Source organism: Melopsittacus undulatus, chromosome 1 (assembly GCF_012275295.1).
Source record: "Melopsittacus undulatus isolate bMelUnd1 chromosome 1, bMelUnd1.mat.Z, whole genome shotgun sequence".
Taxonomy (NCBI): domain Eukaryota; kingdom Metazoa; phylum Chordata; class Aves; order Psittaciformes; family Psittaculidae; genus Melopsittacus; species Melopsittacus undulatus.
This window is the reverse complement of record NC_047527.1, coordinates 97061383-97079995: the sequence shown is the minus strand read 5'-3', so window position 1 is coordinate 97079995 and position 18613 is coordinate 97061383. Positions and strand designations below refer to the sequence as shown.

Here is an 18613-nt window from a genome sequence, read left to right as displayed (position 1 = left end):
TGCTTCAGGGTTTCATCCAGCCGATGCACTTCTTCCTAAAAGCCTGGAGGCCTTTCAGAGTCTTGGTTCAGTCCTGACCTTGCTGGGCTGGAGTCTTCTCTGTCGTGTGTCTGGGATGAGGCAGTGACCGGGCTCCCTGTGTTCCATGGTGGTTTCTGGGGTGGTTTTTCTGTGGCTGTGAAGGGAAGTACCTCTTGTAGCAGCAGAGCTGCTCCTGTCTGCATCTGAGATTGTGCTCAGCCAGTGGGGATGTGTAGAGCCAGGCAGGTCCTGAGCTTTCAGGTGCATATCAAGGGGTCTGTTCTGCACCATGGTGCTGTGGCCCTGACTGCCCCGTGGGTGCACCAGTGCTGTGCCTTCCATCCTCATCTCCCAGTGGTGCTGTCATCACCATCTTTTACAGGGCCCAGCTCTTCACCCCATGTCTCTACAGAGTGACAGGTCTTTGAACAAGCTCCCAACTTATCACAAAGTCATGTTGGCCACAGCTTATGTTCCTCCTTCTTCTGTGGGAAGTAACTGTTTCACCTCTTCTGCCAGAGGGCAGGATCTTGTTGCTTTCTTCCCTGCTCACCTTGCTGTGCGCACCACAAGTGGTCAATGTACTTTCTCTAAGGATCTATAATAGCTTTATGTATTTAAGTTATGTTCAGCAGTTCTCCCCACTGGAATTTTATGCTGAAGCTTCATCTCTCTGCTGGAGGCTGAGAGGAGGCTGTATCTGGGAGATAGCAGCAGTTCCTGCAGACAGGCACAAATGATGCCCCTTGGAAAGGGCTTATCCCTGGCCCTGACATGGGGCAATGTCAGCCTTTCACTGGCCAGCACAGAGGCAGGCTGCATTCCCTCATTTGCCCAGCATGTCTCTAGTGCAGAGGTTTCCATGGTGCCTAAAGCCCATGTTTTGCTGTGGTTTGGTGCCTCTGAAGGGTCATGTTCCTCGATACTGTCAGTTCTGTTTGAGCTTGTTTATAATGCCAGATGAGCTTGAAGATAAAGCAAAGCAGAAGTGGATTTTAGCAAGATGTAGGTCAGGAGTTTGAGTATAAACAAAGCGTAAATGCAGCCTGCATCCAATCCAAGTTTTAGAGAGGTAAACATTGTTGGAGTGTTTAGTGTCTGATGTTACATGGAGTCTTGGCTGCCAGGTAGTCTTCGGGTGCTGCTTTGTTTTACAGAGGTTCTCCAGAGACTGAAGCTGCAGAGGGCACTGAGCTGAGCCCCTGCACTGCCAGCTGTGTGCCAGGGTAGCCACAGTTTCTTGTTTCCACCCCTTCATACCCCAGGCTGCTCATGCCACCATCAAAGTGCGGCAGTGGCCGGAGAAAGGAGTGTTGCCTTCAATTATACTGTGGGCTACAGCGCTTGTGTACCTCTTCCATCTCTGCCGCTCACTTGGCTCTGAAGCACGTGTGCATTACCTGTGAGGTGCAGTCTGGTGCTTATTCTCATCTGTCCAAACGTGCTGTGTATGAGCTCTAATTACTGCTGTGGATGACAGACCTGGCAGTGATACGTTCAGCCTGGGCATGTCCGTGGGAGTGCGGTGATCCACACTTCCTAGTCCTGGGCTCCTGGCACCTTGGTCCTGCTGGATGCTGGCTCCATGTGGCACAGGCACAAGAGGCGTTGGGATTCCTGTGCTCCTGTAGTGTGGTCTGCCACTGGCTGAATGATGCTGATGCACGGCTGGTGCGTCTCTGTCCCTTGACAGGAGCATGCAGGTCACCCAGGGCAGGACCTGTGCAGCGGCAGCTTTTGAGCACCTGGCTGAAAGCTGGAGAACCTGCCTGGTGGTGACTCACATGCCAGCCTCATCCCTTTACCTGGAAAAGGTCAGCCTTAAGCTTCGTTTTGGTTGCAGAGGCAGCTTTGGTGTTCCCAGTCACTCCTCAACCCCATTTCTTTCAGCAGTGGTGCGCCTGCAGCTGAGTGGCTTTGAAAGTAACACTGCAAACAAGTGCCAGGCTGGACCACATGTTCTGCGAGCTTCATGGGCTCTGCATGGTGAACTGGTAGGAGGTTGCCAGGGTTTTGAGGGTGTATAGGCCTGTGTAAGGAGTGAGTTAGGCTCTTGGCTAGAGCATCTCTCCACAGGCCTGGAGCATTGGGAGGAGGTAGAAGAGCATGCTGCAGGCCAAGGGCGCCTCTGCATTTCCCCAGTGTTTCTACTTCAGCTCCATCAGAGCAGCACAGCAGTTGACACTAGAGTCAGGATGGTCGGTCATGCAAGAGCCCACTCTGCAAGTCATGCTGTCGCCATGGCTGTGCAGAGTACCTGTGGGATAGGGGTTGACCAGTTGGAACTAGATCTTTTGCAGTGATGGAGGAAGGTGCCCCATTACCCCAGGGCTGTTCTCCCATCAGCATTGCAGGGCCACTTGCAAGCCCTGAGGCACTGCAGTTGTTGTGAACAGTTGGGAAAATCCCAGTGCTAGGAAAACCTGGGGTTTCTGGCTGACCTGTCCTGGGACAGCTAGGTTTGTTTGGTAGCAGATTTGTAGGGTGAAACAGACTGACAGATCCCTAGCCTAGGGTGTTTCAACCTAGTTAAAATTGGTGCTATGTGTCTTTATTTTCAGTCAGTTAAAGATGGGTGCTGGAAGTCTTCCTGTGCAGGCAGCACAGCCGGCTCCACTGGGAAATGTGTGCTCTGCTGTAGCAGTGTCACTGCCACAGAGAGGAGCAAGTGCTGCGCCTTGCTGCTGGCATTGGAAGCAGCAGCTCTACCAAACACATAGCCAGTCTCTGCTCTTGGTCTTCTTCTGGCAGAGGCTGTCAAGAGCAGCGCACCAAAATATGGGATTTGTGAGCTGGGAGAAGAGTTCTTTTCCTTCTAAGTATTGCGGCTTGGGAGGGCAAGTGTTCTCCTGAGGAGCAGGAAGGTTGTGGGAAAAGCTGACACGGTGCTGAAAGGACTGTGCCTGTTTGGAGGAGACAGGGGTCCTCAACACCCTTCATCTGAGTACCTGTGCCCCAGTCCCTGCTGCTGTCTGCTCCACTGAGACCAGTTAATGCCCCCAGGCCTCTCACTGAGTACTGGGCTGGGTCCCACCATCCCCAGTACCCTCTCAAGAGCATCTCTGTCCCCCATCTGTGTGTATTCAGGCAGTGGTGGTCTCACCATGCGGGGCGTGGTTTCCTGTAGAGGGAGATGTGTCGGGCACATGGGCGGTGGGTAACATGTGCCTTTGTTTCAGGGCATCGTGGGGAACCTGTCCAGTGGCAAGTCAGCCCTTGTGCACCGCTACCTGACCGGCACCTATGTGCAGGAGGAGTCTCCAGAGGGTAGGTCTGGTTCTCAGGGTGCCTGGGGAGTGGTCTGGGCCCTCTGCTTTAAAGGTGACCCCAAATCTCTGCACCTTATTTGCCATCATGACAGGCAGCCTTGTCTGACTTTCATTAGGGGTTTCCCCTGCTTGCCCCCACCTCTCATTTGACTGCTGCTTTGCTCTCTTCCCAAGGTGGCCGATTTAAGAAGGAGATCGTAGTGGATGGTCAGAGTTACTTATTGCTGATTCGAGATGAAGGGGGCCCCCCTGAACTTCAGGTAGGAGACCTGTACCTCCTGCAGCCCTTTCCCACCTTGTCCTAGGGATGGACCTACCTGGCTGCCTCTTGAAACCTGTTTGAGAGATAACATGAGGACTGTGAGGCCTGAGGAGGGGCTACCCCTGTAATGACTGCTCACCCTAGGGCCTCCCTGTGATGTTGCAGGGCCTGGGCTTGTGCTGGAGCTCGTGCTGGGGCTCCAGGACACTTGTCTGGGCTGTAACAGCTGGTGTGTTTCCCTCAGTTTGCTGCCTGGGTCGACGCTGTGGTGTTTGTCTTCAGCCTGGAGGATGAGATCAGCTTCCAGACAGTCTACAACTACTACCTGCGGCTCTGCAGCTACCGGAACACAGCGGAGGTGCCGATGGTGCTGGTGGGCACGCAGGGTGAGAGCGGGGCCTTTGAGCTCTCTTCTTCCGTCTGTCCTCCCCATCGCGGTCAGGAGCACTGGTGATGTGTCCTCATGGGCAGGAGAGCACAGAGCACTAGCGCTGCAAGTGACCAGGGGATCCTAGTCTCTGTAGTTATATGTGGGACCGGGTGATACTGTGGTCCATAGTCTAGGGTCCTGGAGGAGCTGAGCAATTCCTTCTCAGGCCATCTCACTTCCCTGCAGAGAGCTGCCTTCTTCACAGAGCCACTTTCCTCTTTGAAAGAAAGGGCCTGGGCATGAGAGGCTGATGCATTGCTCTTCATCCTCTGGGGTGAACCGCAACAGGCAAACCCTCCTCCCCTTGCCCCCCCAGGCAAGGACTCCTCTTCACTGCAGAGCTGGGCCTGGAGCGAGCAGGGGCAGGGGCAGAGGCCATAAGGGAACTGTCATGAAACCATGGCTGAGGCTGCCAGGGGGTGTGGGCAGCAGAGGAGGCAGGAGACACAGGGCCTGGAGACCCTCTGGGCACCCCAGGCATGCCTGGACAAGGAGCTGCCAATGGAGAGGGGCTGCTGGGAGAGAGGACAGCCCTTGAGTGGGATTCCTGCCTGGCACAGCATGCGTTGAAGGCAGCCTCACCTCCAAAAGCCTTCCTGTGGGTGCCCAGGAGGCAGGGAGGGGCAGCAAGGGCATTGTTTCAGGTGATGAGCTCTGCTCTTCTGAAATGAGTGTCCTTCCTGCTGTGGGTGGTGAAGTGCTGGAGGCAGGGAGCGTGGGGCTGCAGGCATTGGCTGGATCTAAGGGTGACAGCAGAGAGAGGGAGCATGGACAGAGAACACGAGTAAAAGATGTCTTGTCAGGGCCCAGTTCCTGAGCAGTGTGACCCCTTCCTGGGAAAGGAGAAACTGAGCCTGGGAGCGGAGGCGGTGACAGTGGGAGAGGAGTCACAGGGGTGCCTGCTTTGGGCCCCAGAATAAGAGTAGAACAAAGTTGTTAAACTCTGTGGTTTTATAGATTGTGGAGTTAGTTTTAGGACTGCATGGTCTTCATTCAGGACTGGGTTGGGGTTGTTGGCATGTACCGTGGAGGGTCGGGAGAGGGGAAATGTGGCAGAGGGGTTGGTGATCATTGTTGTCTCAGATTTAGAGCCAGCTGAGGTCACAGTCTTGGTACTGTCACACTGAGCAACCCGCTGGAGAGTTTGAGGAGGACTTCTCTACAGTGAGAGTCCCAGTACTCCTTTGGCTCCTTCTGAGAAAGTTCATTTACAGCCCCTGCTTGTCCCTGGCGAGTCTTCAAGGAATTGCCTTCCTCTTGGGAAGATAGTTTTTCCAAAGTATGCAAGCACTTAGCAGCCATCTGGGATACAAATTAAGCCTATTTTTAAGTGTTGTCCACCAAGGCCTCATATGTGATGTGAGTTCAGCCTGGCAGACCCGTCTCTCCCAGTTAACTGAGGATGTTTTTTCCTTCTTGACGCTTTAATATGTAGGGCAAGGCCATGAGACCTGAAACAACTGAAACTGGCAAAGCCAATTTACTTTGCAGCTGAGGCTGCCTTAGCTTGGCAGCCACACCTCCCCCTGGTTTTGCCCTCTGTCTTCAGTGACACTGGTGGCTGCATGATTAGGAGAGTTGAATAGGACTCTGCTGTCCTATTCAACACTGGTTCATTTAAAAAGGTTCATTTAGTAATTCCATTTTTCTACAAACATGGGACTTTGTTGCTGAAGGCATTAATCAGAGAGTGGGTATCTGTGTGCAAAGGGAGGGAGGGAGACCAGGAGTGTGTCCTGAACCTGTGGATGGATGCGACGCTGGTGCTTGCTCTTTAACTTCCTCTCCCTTTGTTTTCCAGATGCCATCAGCGCCACAAACCCCCGTGTCATTGACGATTCTCGGGCACGGAAGCTTTCCAATGATTTGAAGCGCTGCACGTACTATGAGACCTGTGCCACCTACGGACTTAACGTGGAGAGAGTCTTCCAGGATGGTAACTGCAGCCTGGAGGGTGTCCAGGCGAGACGGGACAGCAGTGCTGTCCTACAGAGTGGGCTTTATACCACCTAGAGCACCAGCTCTCGGTTAGAGTAGCAGTGATGTTGCTTCACAACACAGACTTGCTCCAAGGAATGGAATATACTGTGTGTGTGGAAGGATTCCTCTGTGTGTAGCACATAGGTGAACTGCACATGGATGTGCATGGGGACTGCAGCGCCCTTTCTTTCAGGGACTGCCCTCTGGGTACCCACTTGGTCTGGAGAGCAGGGAGGCTGCAGGGGTGGTTGCACCCCCACTGTGGGCCTGTGCAGTACAGCTGTCTGTATGAGCCTGCAGAGGAATTGTTAGGCTTCAGAGAGGCGTTTGGTTGCCTTTCATGGAGGAGAGGAGGAAGCACAGCAGAACCATTGGGTGTTAGAAGTGGGGAAGCAGCAACTGAATGGCCAGATGGGGCAGCTGTTCTCATGGGAATAGCGTGTGGGAGAGCATTTCTGCTTAGGCCGGGAGAGCAGTCTGCATAACAGTGATGCTGTAGGTTGGAAAGGGAACCTACACCGTGTCCTAGGAGTTTGCAGTTGCTTACATAAACCAGGGCCCTGCCCTTTAATGGGACTGCATATTTCCCTGTTGCCTTCCTCTGCCTTGTCTTAGGGAGTGCAGCGGGGAAACTGTTCAGTGCATGAGGGAGGGTGTGTGCAGAGCTGAGTGGCTGAGCAGGACAGAGTTGCTTTTGGAAAGGAGGAGAGCTGTGCTGGTAGTGTTTTTAAGTGGAACAGGCACATGGAAGAAGGTTTTGAAATCACCGTGCAATAGGACTGCCTGAAGGCAAAAGTCAAGCTTTGTTCATTGCAGCACAGCAAGATAGGCTGAGGGCAAGACACAGGACTGAGTCTGCTGTTGGCTTTAAATGCTGTCTCCTTCCTCTGAGCTGGAGCTGGTGATCCTCCTTCCCCTGTGTAAGTCTGTGACCTTAAGGCCAGTAATCGCCTGTAGCGGGGTGAGGATCATAGTTGCAGCACAGCTTCTCTTAGGCAGAAGCATGCAGAGATGTTCTCTTCTCCTGCTGCTTGTCCACCTCTGAGACTGTCAGAGAAGTCAGCCCAGAAAATGACCTTTCAAACTGTTCCATCTTTCAGGCCAGGAACCCTTCAGCATCCAGCAGCCTCTGCACTGGTTTGGTGTTCCTGGGGAAAATAGGGCGACTTTGTTGGGCAGGTTGCTTCTGAGTCACCCCTTCTTTCTCCTTTTCATGAGCAGTGGAGAATTGGTGGCAAGGAACAGCTGGGAATAGTGAAAACTGCGGCAGACCTGGAAGGGGAGGATCTGCTAAACTAGCTCAGAGATTTGCAGAACAAGTCCTAAGAGAGAAGCAGCAGGTGGGCTGTGTGCAGAGCTGTCCCTGGCTTCTGGAAAGCATTTGGCACTGTGTGTTGCCAAGTTTATTCAGCTTATTCCTTCGTGTTGGTTCTGTGTTCCCCTTCTCTGAAGGACAATACAGTGAAGAAAAGCAGCTGGTGGGCTTGGGAAGGGGCTGGGGAAGGCACTGAAGGGTTAGGAGCTGCTGTTTGCTACATTGCTTCTTATCCTTTAATGTCAAGACAGAATGGATTGTGCTCTGGGGTTGTTTTTTCTCTTTGTTAACCCTGGGAGCAGAGATAACACAACTTGAAGTAGTGCAGTGTGTGAGATGAAGGCTCTCATGTGAGACTGGGGCACAGCTTGTAGTACTAGCACTGCTTAGCAAGCTTGTTGGGAGAGCTTTATCTGCTGCTTGGAGGCTCAGGAGTGAGCAAAGTGCTGTGCTTCATCTTTTGTCTGGGCTTACTCACAGGCTGTATGTGTGGTCAGGAAGGAGGCAAGGGAGCACGTTTGTCCATGTGAGGAGCAGTGAGGTTGAGGAAGTCCAGAAGACTGCAAAGAGTGGGTTGGTTCTTTTGAAGACATTCAAACAAAATTGAGAGAACATTCAAGCAAAACTGATGTCCGTCTGGGCAAATGCTGATGCAGTATGGAACAGGGAGCTTGGGCTGCCCTGCTGGGAGGGCTGGCGCTGACCCTGGGCCTGAAAGCAGGGGAGCACTGAGTGCAAGTCCACATGGATTCTTGCCTTCATACATGGCAGCAAGAGGAGCATTGAGGAATGTTCTTGAACTCGGGTCTGAAAAGGACACAAAGAAACTGAGATTAGAAAAATAGCTATAAAAATTAATTAAGGCTGGAGAAAATACCTGATACAGATTCACTAAGAGAGCTTATCCATTCAGTAAATGAAAAAGAAGATTGAAAGGTGACTTGATTACAGTGTAAGAATAACAACATACCTACATGGAGAGAAAATCTCAGATACTGAGACTCTGCAGGCTCACAGAGAGTTCATGCTAGGAGCCAAAGCCTATCGAAGTAAAATGTTAAAGAATCTTTACTTTTTCTCGTAGTAGCCCTCTTTTCATTAGCTGTTAGAAAACATGCATAGGGAAGTGCTGTATGTTGTATCTCGTGCTTTGTCCAAGTCCAGACCATGTCCCTTACTGGAGGAGACTCTCACACAGATGAGTGATGCAGTATAGGTTGGGTGAAGTTCAATGCCTGGTAGCATACAGAGGTCAGCCTTTGTTTCAGCTGGAGAGATCCTTCTGGCCTTTGAGTGTGCGTGCAGGAGCTGCCTGTGTTACTGCAGTTCCCTGTGCCATACCACATTTCCTGCAGTGGGCTGCCTCTGTCATGATGGTAGGCATGCCCTGGCTGAACATTTTGCCTGGAGCAATGGAGAAAGCAGTGTGATAACTGGAAGCAGAGGGACTCCCCATCTCATAGGAGATCCAGAGTAAATCCCAGGTACTCAGTGCTCTTACCTCCCTGCACAACTGCAGGACTGCACAGAGGCTCCTGAGCAAAGCTTTGGCAGGGAAGGAACCAGGCAGGAGGAACTGAGGACAGCTGAGCCCAGCAGGATGTCCCCAGACATCACCAGCATCTGAGAACTATTCAGGGACTTCCAGGATCCAGTTTTGGATGAGGCTGAATTGACAGGATGAGGCATTTTTGGAGTGTGCAAGAGGCTTTTCCCAGTGAGCACTGGTGGGTCTTGGTGCATCTGTTTTGGTATCTGGAGTACTGTCAGTCATGGACTGTGTGAGGGGCTTGCCCTGCATGCGATCTATTTACCAGGCAGATCTGATCTTTATATGGTTTCTCCAGCACAAGTTACTCAGCCAGATCCTGGGAGACCGGCCCCATGTAGTCAGGTGAAGATGTTGACTTTCCACAGCAGAAACAGGAATACTTCTCAAAGTGGTGGTCTTTGCTTTCATTGCAAAGGTTTGCTTGCTTGTCCATACTGTACAGAGCGTATGCTGCACTTCTGTTGCCACCCAACACTCCCAAGTCCTTCTCCTTATGGCTGCTCTCAATCCAGTCTCTCCCAGCCTGTATATGTGCTAGGGATTGCCCTTACCCAGGTGTAGGACCTTGCTCTTGGCCTTGTTGAACTTTATGATGTTGGTACCATCCCACTTCTCCAGCCTGTCCAGGTCCCTGTGGATGACATCCCTTCCTTCCAGCTTGTCAACCACATCACACAGAGATAGTGAAAAGCAAGTGATCCCAGAGACTGGCTTAAGGGATGACAGAAATTGTCCTTGAAAAAGTGTGGCTGATATTCAGGATGTAGAAGAACCTCTGCCTAGCAAGCAGAAATGTGACGGCTGCCTTAAGATAGCTCGGTTAAGGGTTGGTGAGATTTTATCACCACCAGTATGGCCTTGCTGGCCTTGTGATTAGTACCATTGCTAATGGTACAGGATGAACAACAGGGCAGAGCTTCTGCCAGGCTCTTTGCCTGGGACAGCAGTTGCTGAGGAGTTTGAATCTTTTCTGGCCCCTGAGGTACCTGAGCTTGCAATGGGCTTGGCCAGTGTTCGAAGGAGGGATGGTTCACACAGTGAACACTGCATGAAGCTGGCCAGGGGGAGGAGAGCAGGGAAGACCAGCAAGTTAATTCAGTCTGTTTGGTGGGTCTAGGAGGAGTTCCTGCTATTTATGGGATTAATGTTTAGCTTGGGAGTCTGGACAGGCTCACAGCTTTATCAGATGAGCAGTGGACAACAGACCTTCACTGGTCTCTGTATGGGACATGGCACTGCAGCTGTATGAGGATTTGCAGTTGCTGTTAGCATTTGAGTTTGGTCACACCACGTATGTGGTGCAACGTCTATCTGGAAATGGAATGTGGCACCTTCCTTATTGCAAGAGCGCAGAATTTGAGGCGTGCTGGGTTGGACATGTGATGTTCCCTGTGCCTTCAGTTGTGTTCATCAGCATGCAGGAGAAAATGAGAATGACCATGTGCTCTCCTGAATTCCCCAACAGCTTGTTTGCTGTCATGCTCTTTGACAATGCTCAAGATGTTTTATTTCCAGAAAAGGTAGGAGATTGGAATGGCTGAAATGCAATTTGAGGCTGTTGGCATCAGGCAGTGAGGTCACAGCAACTGGGAGAGTTGTTCTTCACATTAGTTTTTTGAATGTGTAGAGACTGTGAGGGTCACAAGGGCCCAGGCTAATGGAGGTGGCATTGCCTAGGCTATTCAGTTCCATAACTGGCTCTTGTAGCTGCTGTGAAGGGGTGGACAAGAAGTGACTCTGGCTGTCCAGGGATTCTTCTGCAGCAGCCCAGGGGTCTGGGTGGCTCCTTGGTGTCCACATGAAGTCACTGCTCTGCGTGAGACCCAAGAGAACCAGTGGCCTTTGAGGACTCAGCATGGGCAGCCTGCCCTGCTGCCTGCTGGAACAGCCACAGGCAAACGCTACCCATTGCAACTGGGTTGTGTGACAGTGGCAGGCAATGGGGATTGTGAGGTTGGGTGTTCTGCAGAAATCCTCCCCCTCAACACAGGGTGGTGCAGTTTGAGCCCCAGATGTTGGGCTCAGTCAGAGGAAGGGCTGGGGTTTCACAGACACCCCCAAGAAATCTGCGGGTGGAGAAAGTTGCTTTCCATACTCTGACTCTGTCCTTTCTCCCTTCTTCCAGTGGCTCAGAAGGTGGTGGCTCTGCGGAAGAAACAGCAGCTTTCCATTGGCCCCTGCAAGTCCCTGCCCAATTCACCCAGTCATTCGTCTGTCTCTGCAGCCTCCATTCCTTCTGTTCACATCAACCAGGTGGGAAATGGGAACGGGAAAAGCCAGGGAGCCCACGTGCTTCTCCATCCCCTTCTCAGTTCACTTAAAACACAGCACATTTAGCCTAGCCTTAGGCTCGCACTACAGCCCTGGAGTAGCTTTTGGTAAGAGCTAAGTGCTTGTCACCCTGGCCCATCAGTCTCTAGCCCACAATGGCTTGATTCTTGCCCTGAGGTCAAGCTTTGCGTCTAAACTATTGGGTCTGGCTCATGGTCTCCAACAGTTGTGGGGTGTTTGTACAACCATCCCCAGTGGAGTGGTGAGTGGTCTGCAGGGAAGCTCCTGGGCAGAGCAGGTCTGTGAAAGGGGCCTCAGTCTGGCTGCCATGGCCAGGCGGGCAAGCCTGGGTGGACACAGCTGCCCACAGTCCTGCTCTCCTTAGCAGTTGGGGAGGTGGGCTTCATAAGGGGTGTGTTTGTGCAGGCAAATTTGGTGGTGAATTGAAGGATTAATGTGGAGAGGTTCACCTCTTCTGTCAGAGGAAGGGCTCTGTGCTGTGCTTCTGGAACAGCATTAGCTTGATAAGGGCTGCCAATGTCTCCATGCTGGGAGGATGGTGAAGCAAGAGGTGTTTGTTCTGTGACTCTGGTGGAGCAGAACTGATGCAGGAGGGGCAGGTCAGAAACCAAAGCCAGCTGCCATGGTGAGTAGCTGGTGAAGGAGCTCCATTGGGCAGCTGCCTCACTGCCTTTGGGCTATGCTGCAGTTTCCAGCATCCACATAAATGCTGAGCTGTCTCTCTGATGAGGAGGGTGAGATACTGAGCTCTGCTGCTCCTCAGGGGCAGTCAAGCCAACAGATTCCAACTCTGAAGCAGCTGGCATATGTAATCACAGGATCTGTAACAAGGACTCAAGAAGTGTGTCATGGTGCTGTCAGACTGAGTAACAGCAAGTGTAGCAGCTGGGTTTATGGAAGATGGGATATGGCATGGCTAGAGCAGCTGGGAGCTCCTTGGCTGCCTCAGCAGTGAACAGTGCTTGCAGTGATTTTTGAGGAAAAGAGCAGCTAAGGAGCATGTACAACTGAAGAAAAGGCAGACTGAGGCTTTTCTCGTAGGGGTTTTAGCTTTGAACCTTAGGGTGTATCTGAGCTCCTCACCCCTGGGAAAACTTCTGGTACACCACCACAGGAGAGTCTATTCTGGTAGAAACCTGAGTAGTGTCTGCAGCCCCTGGTTGGACCCTTACATCAGGAATTGTTACATACCTCTGTGAAGTTATACCTGACTGTATAGGCTTCTGAAGCTATACAGCAAGTAGGTGTGCACAGATTTTTGCAGAGACCAGTGCCTGGTGCTCTAGATCACCCAGACACCAGTGAGTTCAGATGAAGCCTCTGTGTGCAAGTGAATGGGCTGATCTCTGCTGATAGGCAGAGCTACTTGGTGAAGCTGCATGGCTTTCTGATCAGAGCTTGCTTGTGTCCAGTGAGCTTGTGGTACAAGCAGAGTGAGCTCAGCTATCTGCAGAACACAGACAGCCATACTGTGCCCCACAGTGTGTCTGGGTATAGATGCTTTCTAAGAAACTCAGTAGGAGACATCCAAGGTGAAGACAAAATCCAGGGGAAATGTGGATTTGAGTGCATCTGGTAACTTGAGGATTTTTATTAGGAGACAAACTACAGTCAGAGACTGGTTGGGAAGGAGAGGCAGCCTGTATGGAAATGGGAGTGGGGTGAAAATGGCCACAGGCAGCGTTCCTCAAGGAGGAGATGAACACTTGTTTAATATTTTCTTCAGTGTCCCAAGTATGAGAAAAGGATCCTGACAAATACGTACTAACAGCACTTGCTGTGCCAGGCAACGTTTGTAGTGAAGCTAAAATTGTGTTCCCTGTGTGTGGGATGTGGGGATACCAGACTTCCCAGTTGGATTCCAGTTGCTCATGTAAGTATGAAGTGAAACTGGTGGAGGAGCAGCAAAAGGCAAGTGGGAGAGAAAAGAGGCCTTAACACAAGAGAAAGTTAAGCACTTGACTTGTTTAGCTGAGGAAAGTAAAGGCTGAAATGGAGCAATCCTGACCTTTAAAATAGCTGTAAAAGGAAAGAACTTTTTAAGAAAAAGTGCTAGAAGAAAAGGGATTTAAGAAGAAAAGGATTTAAGACTGGCCACGGGGAAGTAAAGTTTGGGCATCACATGACATTTCTAACTGCCTGACATGAGTTGGTTAGAGGCTTTTGCTCAGAAATCTCCCTATTTTCCTTTCCTTCCTGCAGAGCATCTTTCAGCCTGGTTTGCAGATGACATCTGTGTAGAAGTGAATGCTGGCTCAATGGCTCTGAGGCAGGGCCCTTACTCTCACTACCTTGCTGTGCTCCTGGGGCTGTGCTGGAGGGACGTAGGTAGTTCTGGTGGGAAAGCAGGGCTGTTACAGGGAGGTAATGCAGCATGCAGCTAGCAGGAAGTTGCAGCTGACTGTAAGGCCTTTCTAAGCAAGAAGTATGTATTGATTGCCTGGGTCGTAGCAGTGCCAGCAGTGTCCTTCAGGAGCTTCCTCCCTCCCTGCACATGCTCTGTGCCTCTCTAACACTGCATCCTTCCTGCACCGCAAACCGCGATGCCACAGCGAGGGTCAAAGTTAATTTCTGTTCCCTGGGTCTTCTGTGGCTCAACTACAAACCCTGTCATTTCCCAGTAACTGCTGCAGTAATCTTTGCTGTGGTTTACGCATCTCTCTTCCATTACAAAAGCACTTCTGAAAATAGAGTATGAAGTAATGGAACTGGTGAGTGAGTGTAAAATGCTGTGAAGTATTTTCCCCTTCTTGCTTGGGCTAAGAAATGAGGTTCTTGAGTTGCTTCCCACTGTCCTCAGAGAAAATCCAGCTGGCTTGGGGAACACACATTCACTGATTGCCGGTGTTTCTAACATGGACTGGGCATAGCAGCCCACACACTCTGGCGCATATGGGCTTGCTGCCCATATAGAGGGGAACACATCCAATAGTGAGGCAGTGACCCAGTGATCAGGGATGCAAAAGAGCCTAGAGTTGCTGCTCAGGAGTGCACTGTGCTAGTGGGGACACCCCAGAGGGTATGGTCTCCAGCATTGGCTGGAGCAGCTGTCCTTAACACAGGGGACTGCTGGGTACAGGCAGCTCCAGAGTTCTGCTGGGCACTGCTCTTCAGGTCTGGGCTGCAGAAGTGCCAGAGCCTCTCGTGGGGATGGGTGATGGTGGTCTTCTGCTCCTGGCACTGAGATACCCAGTGGGGAAGCTCTGGGAAGAGATGGACAAGCTGCTGTGTCAGGAAGGAAGAATGAGAGGGTTGGCAAGGTCTTTGCAGAGTAGTGCTGTGTTCTGTGTTTTTCTACCTGAGGGTATGGGGCTCTTGCCGAGGTTCCTTACTTGTCTTCACAAGTAAGGGAGCAGGAAATGGCATGGAGGAGGATCTCAAGGAAGGGTTTAACATGGAGATAAAATGGAAAGAAGCCAAACAAAGAATAGAATTAGGAGCTTTTGTTTGCCTTGGACTGCAGCTAGGTGTTGGTGTTGTGTACAAGATACACTGAGACAGAAGGATCTCTTTCTTCTCAGTACTGCTAGTAGGAACAACGGGACTGGCATTTGCATCATGAGTACTTGTCCAGGAGGAGCCTTTGGGAGCCTGTGCACTGCTCTGTGCAGGGCTGACTGTGGGTGTTGAGAGGTGCTGCCTGCAGCTGCTGGCCGTGTGTGGTGGCAGCATGCTCTGTCCCTTCCAATCAGTTATGATATCTTGGGCAGCATTTTGTTCCCCTTAGCAGGCTGCCTTTCTGCTGTTAGCAACAGCTTTTCCTCACCCCCTAGATCATCCCTCTTACCTTCTGCTGGTAGCTATGGTTGAGGACTGCTTCCCTTCATAGGTTTGTGCCTGGAGAAATGGTGGTGCTGTCTAAGATGAGAAGGATGGTCTGCTTGCTGCCTGGTCCCCTGGCTCATGCAGCAGGGCCAGCTCTATCTCCTGGAGCCGACAGTGAAGAAGGTACCTGTGTTTTGGAAATGGGAGCAAGGAGTCCCTGCAAAGGGTTGCTTACAGAGGGCAGGAGCTGGGAACCAACCTTGCCTCTTGTCCTAGACCTGGGGACATCTTTCCTGGAAGCAGTTTGATGCTACTACTTGAGTTGAAATAGCTTTCTTGGAAACTGCCATTCCTTGGCTGTCTGGCTGGTCCATTGCAGTTACTGGAAGAGGAGAGACCCCAGAGGACCCTGTTGATGCTGTCCTCATCTACCCAGAGGACTTTCTTCTCCTGGTGTGAGGTTGTGGCTGGTTTCCAAACCATTGCGTCAGGTTCCCAGACTGATATGGGTCTGGAATAATGATGTTGTGTGAGATGTTTTGATGTCCTTGCACAGTGGATGGTCCTCCTTATTAACAGTTCTTGAACAAGCCAAAAGCCCTGATTTCTGTCTTTGGTAGTTTTGGGGTTATTCTGCAGTTTTCTGCCTCAAAGGAAGAAGGTGCCTTCTTCCATTGAAGTGGAAGGGAAGGGAGCTGTAATAGCAGGTCAGCTGTGGTCAGGGTTTTCCACCAGCACTCACTATGTGTACCACACACCATGTGTGTGACCCTGGGTACCATGTTCAGCATCTCCCCGGTCCTGTGGCGTGGCAGGAGCCAGGATAGTCCTGCATGCTCCCTAGGGACACCAGTGGAATTTCCCAGCAGCATGTGTGGCATGGATCTGCACCCTTTAGAACAGACACCACAGATCCCCCAGGACCCTGCAGCCCCAGAGGGAAAGCTCTTGCTTGCCTGCTGGTTCAGGCTCTCCTCTCCTGCATCCTGCTGTCACTCACCACTGGATGAGCAGGTTAGATTGGTTTGGGATCCCTGATCCTTGGCTTGGCCTTGACTTCCACCCTGCTCCCTTCTGGCAGCTGCTTGTCTCATGCCCACAGGGTGTGGGTGGGAGTTTCTCGGGCCAGTGGATGCTTGCAGTACTTGCAGAGTTATTCCACCTGATTTACTGTTGCTACCGCTTTCTCCATCTTTCTTCAGGGACTCTGAGATGCCTTTAGGAGTACCCCAGGCTGTGGGATGAGTCACTGCTGCCTGGTTGCTCTGGGGTGGAAGTTTGTCTTTCTGCCAGGGAACTCATTCCCAGCAGCCGGCAGAAGGTAACAACAGGCACCTCACCAAGCCGTGCAGGCTGGTGGAGTGAGCTGTGTAGCCACTGGCACTTGGGGAGGTGCTGCCTGGGCACAGCTGCCCTCCCTGCACGGGTGGCTACGTGTCACTGATGGCCTCAGGCTGTGGTCTTGCACGGGCTCTTTGTGACACTGGGAAGTGCATTTAGGGAGACCTCAGTAGGAGAGCAGATGAAAGAGGTGGAAAATTAAAGTTTGCAAGTAAAATGAAACACAAACTGCAGCTCACCTGTGCTAGGTAATGAGTGCTTCCTGGCCTGCTGCAGCATGTTTCAGCAGGGCTCAGTTAGCGTGTGTGTCTTGGCAGCTGAAGCAACGGACATTTGTATTTCCTTGTGGAAGCCCATGTCCTGCTGCCTGCTCAGCTCGTGCTCCCTCCGTTTCATGGTCTCTACACTCCTGGCTTCTTCCCTGTCCCTGTGCAGGCACTGAGTCAGTGGCTGCTGTTCTGTTTGCCACCTTCTGTTCAGAGCTTTTCCCAAATGTAACTTCTTGTTCTGCCTTACGCCTTTTTATGCCAAGAGTTACTACATCTTAACTTCAGCTGAGTTCTTCCCTCCTCCGGCACTTTGGCACTTCTTTGAAGTTTGCAATACTTACCCATTACATGCTAATGGGAAGGATTTGTCCCCCTGTGTTTTACTAAGTTTTCAGTTTCTGCTGTGTTCTTAGATTCCAATGGCAACTGCAGGTGGCTGTTCAGGTGGATCTGCAAAGTAGCTGCCAGGAGCAAAAATAAAGTCTTTGCCCAGACATGCCATATTGTCAGGGTTCTCCCACATCCCTGTGGTTTGTTCTGGATCCCTACTGAGGTCCGGGAGCAGCCTGCTTGAGCTGAAAGGTGTGGTGGTTCAGGGTATGCTGCTGCCAGCCTTCGAGCAAATTTCTCCTCTGCCCTGAACTCATGTGATGGTAGCAGCCCTCACGCTTGCCTTTGGTGTGAGACATCCTTCAGCCTCAGTACCTATCCTGAGGTTTGGGTGTCTGTGGGACACCAGGAGGCTCAAATGCTTGTGTTTTTGTTGTTTGAGACGGGCAGTAACTTTGACTTGTCTCCAACACTAGGCAAACTTACAGGCTAAAGGCAATTACTCTGGCCAGGCAAAAATTATGAACAAGACTACAGGGAGTATGTAAAATGTAAACCACAATTTAGCAAGATTTCTTCCTGGGAGGTTTAGTGTCCATCACCTGATATCCATGGGTTTGTCCCAGCTGGTATGGCAGGAGCCTGAACACTACAGCCTCTTTGGAACTGAATCCTTCCCACACTTGTAGCTTTGTAACTACTCACCAGGATACTGAAATATGCAGAGCTTAGCCAGGAAACTGCCTTAGAGTGGTTTCTGGACTCCTGGCAGCCTTGCCTGGCTCATCTTCCTGGGTAGCAGGTTCTCTGTGCTACAGCATTGGCCATCTCTTCCCTCATGCTTTGAATCTTTTTCTGACGTGGTTCACACATTACGCATCAATTAGATACTGACTGTACGTGTATTGTTATGCCTGATCCTAAACTTGAGCTGTCTCAGCAATTTCTCTTTGACTGGGTAGCCATAGCTTTCTGAATGTGGTCCTTCATTGCAGTGTTAGCAGAACACTTCCTCACTCAGTTTGAATCTATGGTTTGCAGGAGCTCTCTCTGTTAAAAGTTCAGAAGTCACTGGCAGGGTGGCACATTGCTTTGCTTCTCCGTGTCCCTGGTGGTCCCTTTTTCCCTGGGACACGGCAGCAGAACTCCTTTGTTCAGCATAGGGTTCATCAGCTGGACAGCACGTGGAGAAGAAGCCTGGTCATGTTTCCAGATAGAGTGCCCTGCTTTTACATGTGGAAAAGTAGAAGCAGATCAGGCTCCCATTCGTTCTACATTCAGGGTAGCAGAAGCTTTCCTGTCTCTGGGTAGTCTTGGGGCAGTCTGAGTCCCATACTGGCAGGGAGCCTTTCTGAAGGCCACAGAAGCAGCAATGTGGCCTCTAGCTCCTTGGTTTGAGCCATGTGTGCTGCTGGGCTGGTGACCCATCAGAGCTCAATGCAGTGAGTCCCTTCTGGTACGAGGCTCCCTTTCCTGTTGAGTGGGCAGTAGAGCTGGGCAGACTGCAGAGGATTTGTTGCTTGGTGCTGCCCTGTCTCCAGCTTGGTGTTAAGGTGTTCCAGACCTACCTGGACATGGAGGTCAAGGCATTTTGTCAGGGTAGCATGCCTTCCCACAGGCTTCATCCCTGCTGTGGAAGGGTGTTTTGCTCTGGCTTCAGGAAGCAGGGTGCTGCAGGCAGGCTGTTGTGGAGTTGCTCCAGAGCCTGGGGTAGCCCTGGCAAGCAGGGGCACTGCAGCTTCCCAAATGGGGTTTGGACGGAGGTCCATCTCCAAGTCCTTCCAGAG

The 18613-nt window shown here is 51.5% G+C and overlaps 1 protein-coding gene across 3 annotated transcripts in view; it reads left to right on the top strand.

Moving 5' to 3' along the window:
• Positions 1 to 18613, top strand: part of AGAP3 (ArfGAP with GTPase domain, ankyrin repeat and PH domain 3) — a 135948-nt gene that overhangs the window by 51754 nt on the left and 65581 nt on the right. For all 3 annotated transcript variants that reach the window (XM_034066423.1, XM_034066419.1, XM_034066431.1), the window contains exons 3-7: positions 3201 to 3288; positions 3465 to 3550; positions 3797 to 3938; positions 5784 to 5918; positions 10955 to 11082. In XM_034066423.1, the coding sequence (XP_033922314.1) occupies positions 3201 to 3288; positions 3465 to 3550; positions 3797 to 3938; positions 5784 to 5918; positions 10955 to 11082 (579 nt within the window). The remainder of the gene's footprint in view (positions 1 to 3200; positions 3289 to 3464; positions 3551 to 3796; positions 3939 to 5783; positions 5919 to 10954; positions 11083 to 18613) is intronic.